Source organism: Tuber melanosporum (assembly GCF_000151645.1).
Source record: "Tuber melanosporum whole genome shotgun sequence assembly, scaffold_16, strain Mel28".
In the NCBI taxonomy this organism is placed as follows: Eukaryota; Fungi; Ascomycota; class Pezizomycetes; order Pezizales; family Tuberaceae; genus Tuber; species Tuber melanosporum.
Window position 1 is genome coordinate 1,105,660 of NW_003298819.1, and position 7,387 is coordinate 1,113,046.

The window sequence follows — 7,387 nt, forward strand, 5'->3', positions numbered from 1 at the left end:
ACTTTTGGAGGGTGAATGTGCGCAAATGGCCCCAAAATTAATTTTGAGTAGGGAAATTGAGGTTCTAAACCAGCTTTAAACTGTTAGGGCCTCTCTACTGTGACCAACAGCCGGTTGAAAAAAATCTGCCGTTGAAGGGTCCTAATGTACCCGCCCACCTTCCCAAGATTTTGACACCGGATCAAAAGTTACTCGACCGACAAGATTGTACTAATCCAAGCCCAAGAACTTCCAACTATCAAAAACAGGAGATGAAGAAGACTTTCTACTTACTGCCGTATTCAAGCTATACACCACCAAGTCAATTACCAACTGCCCAAGGCATATCACGCCGCAATCGCAAAACTTCCACAGTGATCTGATCATATCTTTCATAATATCATAACTAGAGCATGCTCAACCAAACCCCTCTACTCTCAAGTGCTTTAAAATGAAAAGAAAACTCCCCCCAAATCCATGAACCCACATAACTTTACAATGCTAAATTTATTGCTACCCGCCGAGGAAAGGAAAAGAAAAGAAAAAGAAAAGAAAAAACATAAGAAACCGAAATAGAGCCTATAAATAAAAGAGGGAGAACAAGAAAAAAGTATGATAGAAAAGCCTGAAATGTCCACAAACGCGCAGACCCCCATATATAACAGAATACAATATCAACGCAAAGCTACCCAGTACTCCCGCCCAACGGATAGACCGACCATTTCCAGTCAACAAGCCATAAACAGACTTGGGGGTTGGAGAGATTATTGTGGAATTTACCTCTAGTTCCTTTGTTTCCGTTATCAGAAAAGTAGGCAGAAAAAAGAGAAAGAAATACAATATAATAGCAAAAATAACAAGCAGAAAAAGGAAGAAGGTAGGAAAAGGTAAACATTAAAGGCACGAAAAAGGGGAAATGATGAAATGACGAATCAAGAACCCAGTGGTGACGCCGTACTATAGATATGCTTTAGTATACTGAGTCGAAAAGCCGTTATCAGTGGAGGCGCTGATGCTCTTCCCCGGATTCCGCTTTCCAGCGACGGAGTTTCCCAGACACAACTATATGTTTTACGCGGTCAGCCATCAAGCCAGGGAATATGATATGAGAAGGGAAAACAGACTTTCATATGTGATTAGAGTCATGGCGCTAGCGGGAACCGCACGGAGCATATTCGTTCCCATACCAGCGTAAAATGCCCTCCAACCTTCCTCCCGATATACCGTCCTGGCACTATGGATGATGCCGCGATAGCGAGGGCGCGTGTCCCCATCGCTATGGGTTACCTTTTGTGTCTGAAGCCTTGTGCGTAGCACTTCGTGCGGATATGTTGCTGAGCTAGCGCATATTTTACTTAGACAGCTAGCAGCGAGAATACTCCAGAAATGTGTGAAACCATTTGAACCCCTCTCTAGATGTTCCCTTCCGATGAAGAACCCCTTGAAAGCCTCGTAGAGTGGGAATTGCACAGCTACATGGGAGAGTCCTAACAATGCTGGTGCGAGTCCCGAGTAGAATGACCCGATACCTTCATGAAGGTACATCTTGCGTGCGGCATCGAGAGTGGAGGTGTAATGATAGGGAATCTTGACATATGCTGATGAAGTGTTTGAGATGGGGGAGTATTGCGAAGAAGAGTTGGCAACGTTTGCATTTTGCGACATGAGACGGGTCTTGATTACCCATATCGGATTTGTGACGAGCGTTGACGAAGTACCGGCCACCATTGCAGATAGGATATGGGTGAGCCAACTTGCACCTCCGAATTCTTCATGTCGGTTAGGCTCCGAACGTGAATATAGAGGCCACATACTCTGCCAAGCAGCAAATAAACAAGGCCAAACTTACGATCTGCAATAACGACTTTTGACTTCTCGTAGACGGTGAAATAGACTGTCCATGTAGGAAGATATCCCAGAATCAAGGGCCCCAATCCACGATACATTCCCCTAACGCCCTCTTCCGCCCAAATTGTCCTAGCTGTTCCCATAAGTCCCCTATAAGCAAGAACCCTTTCTCCCATCGTCGCCCGATCAACCATTCCCCTACCCATTTTGACCCCTCCAACACTCCCCACGCCATGTGCATGCGTCGCCAGTCTCCTGCGCATGGACGAGAATCCCCCTTGGGCCTGTAACTTTGTCTTGATAACATCCAGTGGGCAGACGAGTATCCCAGAAGCTAGCCCTGCTGTAGCGCCCGAGATGGCGGAAATAAGAGGATCGGTAAGTCGAGCGGGAACTAAAAGTGGGTAGATACCGGTGTGTTGAATGGGATTACCTGATGTCGAGTCCTCCGCTTTGGTGGAAGATATTGGCGGAGCCATTGGTAAGGCTGCTTTATCGTTGTTTCCTGGGTCTTGTCGCCGGATGCGAGCGAGAGGGGAGGAAAATAGAGGGGGTGCTTCCTTCCCCTTGTATTTCCTTTTTTCCCCTTCTTGGTTACAAGGAATCACAAAATTACCAAAAGGTTGCAACAATTTTTTCTGCTTGAATGCCCAGATGACTGAAGGAAATGTAAGGAAAATGGAAAAAGGAAAGAAAAAAAGTAGGGTCGGAAGGAAATATTTGTTTGTCGTTGATTTAGCAAAGTTGGTAGTAGGCAAGGTATCGTGGCAAGGCGGTTCGTTTGTAACTTATGGGGAGAAGCTGGGGTTACCTTATGCAACTCAAAAAGAAACTTTTTTTTCTTTTGTTTTGGCACCCCCAAATACCGTACCCCACACAACCGGATCCAGATCGTACCCAGAGCGTGAAAAGGAAGATAAAAAAAGCAATCACAAGCAGCGACTAATTCAGCTTTGTCGTCGATTTGCCGGAGGTGAGGTGAGGGGGAAAAAATGGGGGGGAACACGAAATTGCTTGATGATAGTGTAGCAGCACGATGCGGTACCTGTTGCAGCGTTGGTGAGCTGTGAAGAAGAGGCTGGCAGGATTGTTTTTTTTATTTTTTATCTTTTTTAAGTTTGTCAAGCGGAAGGGTAAAGAAGATGGGAAGAGAGCGGATTGGAGGTGAAGAGGGGGCAAGGCGGGGATGAAAGTGTTGATTCTGGCAGGTACCGAACAGGTACGGGAAGATCAGACGGCTCTGATACAAGGCAGCGGAAGCAGACGAGAAAGAAGAAAGAAGAAAAAATAGAAGGCTTTGGGGCAGTTGAAGAGATGACAGGTGCTAAAGGAATACCGGCAGAATGTGATAGAGAGGAGAGAGGCCTTCACACGAGGAATTGATGTTGTACTGTATTGTATTGTATTGTACGAGTATTGAATCAACCTTTACACGCACCTCACTCAAGTCGTTGTGCGGGCATGAATTCCTTCTCCGCATGAGCTTTCCCGCTCCAAGTCCCAATCGGGCCCAGGAGCACGGTAAGAACTCGGTTCTGATCTTGCTAACACCGGTCCCATCAATCCAGAACGTCATGACACTCGGGAAGATACCGGTATCGTATCGGAAAACACCCCTCCACCCCCAAGAAGATAAGATTAGATCATCTGTTGGAACAAGACCTTTCTTTTTCTCCTTTCTTTTTCCTTTCCAGCTTTTCAATGACCACATTTACCGTCATCCGTTCCGTATTCTCCCACCAATCCACCCCACCCCGTTACTTGACGCCACTTCCTCTAATTTCAAGAACCTCAACCCCGCCGAACCCTCTTGCCTCTCCTTCACCGACCACCGGCATATCACCCTGACTCTTTTTTCTTCCTCGCCTATCATACCAGTGCAAATGAGTTTCACCTCTGGTCTTGCTCTTCGCCGTGCAATTGTTGCCAGACCATGGCTGCACAAGATGATGGCTCCTATCGCTGAAAAATACAACGACCTTGCTGGATACCGTAAGCTTGGCCTCGTGTATGATAGCCCCCCTCCCGCTCCACCCGTTACGATCACCAATATTATATCTAGAGCCTAATGCAATACTTTCGCAGCCGGGATGACTTGATCGCCGAGGAAAACGAAATAGTCCAAGAGGCGCTCAAGCGTCTCCCCCCTAAGGTTGCTTACGACCGCGTGTACCGTCTACGAAGGGCGATCCAATGCTCGCTCGCGCATACCATCTTGCCAAAAGAGGAACATACCAAGCCCGAGGGGGTGCGTTATATCCGCCTTTCACACATAAACGGAGGTTGAATGTCACGTCTTGGAGGCTAATCTACTCTTAGGATATATCTTACCTGATGCCCTATATTGAGGAGATTGAGAGGGAGAGGAAGGAGAAGGAGGAATTAGATTCTTTGACTCGTATTAGATAGGTTCGGATGAGGGGTTGGAAAAATAGTGCTATATCAGGATTACGGGCCGATGGGTGGGCCGATTGATGGATGTACACACACATGGGAGCGGGGGTGATTCAGCGGGCAAATGTTTATACCAAGCGAAAAAAAAATGTGTTCCCCTTCCGATTTCTGCTGGCGTAGACTCACCCCTGATATCATATTTGAGGATGACTTGATGACCGATGGTAGTTGAGAAGCGATTGAGGTTTTTTTATCATTTCTATGATATCACAACCCACTTTTATACGTAGTAGTTGTTAACCCGCAGAATCTCCCTACGGCTAGTTGTTAAAACAAGACGCACTCGCATCATTAAATTCTACGGGACCATGAAGCAGCCACCCGACAAAAACTACGCGGTTTTTAAATGAAACCCACCATGTCATTTTTTGTACAAGTTAAATTTACCCAGACAATTCTACAGCTCGAGTGATGTTTTTGCCATCTCCAAGGCACCCTCGAAGGTCTTGTTTCCTCCAATGAACCCGCTAGCGTGCACAAACACACCTCCCGGGATTCCAGAAACCTCGCTGAGAGCATCGTCTCTCGTGCCCCTCCAGGCCTCAGGCAATGGCTTCCTACTCTCAAAGCTATCCTTACTAACGGGCACACACTGAATCCTCCAAGATGACTTTTCAGCTCCCTCGCCGTACAGCACGTATAGAGGCCTTTTGTCTTCCCCTTCTACCCCAACCTCCGCTTCAAGAGTAAACAAATGGTCTTTCCACGGAACGGATTGTGAAAAGACCAATATTCTTCCTTTTTCATCAAACTCAAACCGGCCCTTCATTGCCTCCACCACATGATCTCTTGCCGGAAGCCACGACTTGCCGTAGTAATCCAACTTCTGATCAAAGACAGTGCCCATTAATTTCGATGCTTCCAGAAACTTCTCATCCTCGAGCTCTTGTGTCTTGACTGTACTATTCCACTCAGGATTCAGCAGGCCCACTAAGGACGGTAGACTTATGGACTTGTCGTTGAAGGCTGGCTTGACATCCGATGGATATGCAGAGATCCCATTATCGTTCGCGTCGATCGCCTCGATGAAGTCTTTATAGACCTTATTGTAGAGGAGCGTCACGGACGGGTCATCTATGGGAATGGAAAGACGGTGAGAAATAATCTGGGGCGCAAAGTGTTTGTAGATCAGTCCGGCCGAGGAAAGCTTAGTCTGGAAATCCGGAGAAAAAGTTTCCGAGAATGTGCGCTGGTGATGATCGAAATGTTTGATACCATCGTACTGAGCATGGACCTGAAATTCTGTCAGTTAAACCCAATCCTTCAATCCAACCGAGTGATTGGGGTAGGATCTCGTACATCCACAATAATGTCGCACTCTTCGAGGACCGCAGGATCACGGGAACGGATCAGAGTCGAGCCCTGGTACTCCGGTAAGAGACGCAGCATGTAGACTGCGAGTGCCTCATCGGCCTGGATTCCGCCAGAAATGGTAAGTAGTTGTCACCCCGCTATCTGTTTGCCTCCCGAGGATCAAACATACGTGGAAGTGGCCACTAAGAGGAATTGAAATTAACTATTAGCATATCTAAAATATATCCCGGTATTGAGAGAGGGGGTGGAAATTACTTGTGAGTTCCGATGCGCAGTGGGGTAGCTTTAAGACGTTTTGCTGGTGAAGCCATTTTCGGTAGAGCACGAAGCATGCAATTTCGGACTTATTGGGGGATGGGGGGAAATGGATGGGAAGCTCTTTCGTGAGCGCAAAGCGGGGTATTATATATGTGGGTGAGTCGCGGGATGTTGGATCCGGGTGCCAAAGCTTTGGGACAGATCACGCAAAACTTGGGTGCATGAGAAAGTTGGCAGCCGGGTAATTTCATTGGGCGCAAAGGTTTGGCGTAGCAACAAGGGGCTTGATCTACAGAGTTGCTTTCTAAATAGGGTTAGATAGGATGAAAGAACGAGATGATGGGGAATTGGCAATTAAGAAGGCTATTGAAGGGCGCAAAGTGCTGTCCACAGCCAGCAGTGTTTCTTTTTTCCCCATAAATTCTTCAGCACAGGTTGCCGTCTATGGTGGATATGGCCGGCAGACTTTCCATAGCTGAGTCTGTCGCGATACCAGAACGCTGCTTCTGCCCGGTCCTAACTCTGTCACTTGGCCTAGGTATGAATACCAGTACCGTAATAAGACTCCAGTGGCGGTCTCGGCGTAGTCCGAGGTCACTCTCATATCTCGACCAACTCCATGATTAACTTGCCGCAGAGTTCACTAGTCCATATCACGCTTCTAGGCCCTTCAACCCCACTCAGTTATTTTCTCCATTTCCTCCCATTCTCTGTTGTCCTTTTCGTGAGAGTGAGGAAAAATAGTTTGATACCGACCGCCTGTTTACCCAATCCAATCTTCGAATGCTCTACTCAGAGCATAGCCACATAACCATAACCACTTAAAGTTGAGGAGAGAAGGGTATCTCCTTATGGGGTGGAACACCAGTCATAGTGCTGAGGTATGGATACGGGTTAATACCAGTGCTGCTAGCGAGTTCCCATAATACTACCTAGGATTAACTACGGTACCAATGTAGATTGAACACCAGTAGTGCCCTATGCTTTCAAGTCCAAGGATTGAGACCAGTAAGGTCGCAGATTTCTAACTAGGCACCGGAAGTCGGACTAGATCCGAGCTCTCAAAATAGTCTAAGGATGAAAAGACTGAGGCAGGATAAACCGTAAAAATCTATCCATTCCTTATGCGCCACAAGGGAAGGAAAGTAGGGAAAAGACTCACAGAGGCCAGAACTTCGAAAGGTTGGTGCAAATACTGTACATATCGAATTATTTATCCACAAAAAAACTACCTCCAACTCCGCATATATTCAATCAGAAAAGTAATATCGTTGTCTCAGCATGATTACTGCCACCTTATCAGCCCTTACTTAAGGTGATCTGACAGGCAATAGCAAACGATCAGTGCTTGACTCTTTGATTAACATTCATCATATTGAACATCCGTCCACCAATCCCCCAACCCGTCCCACCATCCCCCTCTGCCACTACCGGGAGAGGAAAAAAACAAAACAAAGTCCGACCCCGACGAAGGGGTATCTCCCCAAGAGGCGCTTTTCCATAAGCTACGAACTCAAAAAGTGATCCCACCCCC

The 7,387-nt window shown here is 46.9% G+C and overlaps 3 protein-coding genes; 1 reads left to right on the plus strand and 2 right to left on the minus strand.

Moving 5' to 3' along the window:
- Positions 1-1,065: 1,065 nt before the first annotated feature.
- GSTUM_00004959001 (uncharacterized protein) lies at positions 1,066-2,592 on the minus strand (the record flags this gene model as incomplete). XM_002836785.2 has 5 exons in its annotated part: positions 2,261-2,592; positions 2,095-2,170; positions 1,829-2,025; positions 1,627-1,748; positions 1,066-1,566 (listed from the first exon to the last, which is right to left on the minus strand). Exons 1-5 carry the CDS (start codon positions 2,304-2,306, stop codon positions 1,066-1,068), a joined length of 942 nt encoding a protein of 313 aa, XP_002836831.1. The 5' UTR covers positions 2,307-2,592.
- A 1,032-nt stretch (positions 2,593-3,624) lies between these two features.
- On the plus strand, positions 3,625-4,386 carry GSTUM_00004960001 (uncharacterized protein). XM_002836786.2 has 3 exons: positions 3,625-3,835; positions 3,913-4,075; positions 4,147-4,386. The coding sequence occupies exons 1-3, from the start codon at positions 3,711-3,713 to the stop codon at positions 4,234-4,236; spliced, it is 378 nt and encodes a 125-aa protein (XP_002836832.1). The 5' UTR covers positions 3,625-3,710; the 3' UTR covers positions 4,237-4,386.
- A 292-nt stretch (positions 4,387-4,678) lies between these two features.
- Positions 4,679-6,035, minus strand: GSTUM_00004961001 (uncharacterized protein; the record flags this gene model as incomplete). XM_002836787.2 has 4 exons in its annotated part: positions 5,851-6,035; positions 5,729-5,777; positions 5,581-5,694; positions 4,679-5,515 (listed from the first exon to the last, which is right to left on the minus strand). Exons 1-4 carry the CDS (start codon positions 5,904-5,906, stop codon positions 4,679-4,681), a joined length of 1,056 nt encoding a protein of 351 aa, XP_002836833.1. The 5' UTR covers positions 5,907-6,035.
- Between the last annotated feature and the right edge of the window lie 1,352 nt (positions 6,036-7,387).

What these genes read in the sequence shown, in the direction of transcription:
- GSTUM_00004960001 (XM_002836786.2), top strand. Translation starts at nt 3,711, where the DNA reads ATGAGTTTCACCTCTGGTCTTGCTCTTCGCCGTGCAATTGTTGCCAGA. An exon ending in TACCGTAAGCTTGGCCTCGT is followed by an intron (nt 3,836 to 3,912) that starts GTATGATAGCCC and finishes ATACTTTCGCAG; the next exon opens with CCGGGATGACTTGATCGCCG. An exon ending in AACATACCAAGCCCGAGGGG is followed by an intron (nt 4,076 to 4,146) that starts GTGCGTTATATC and finishes ATCTACTCTTAG; the next exon opens with GATATATCTTACCTGATGCC.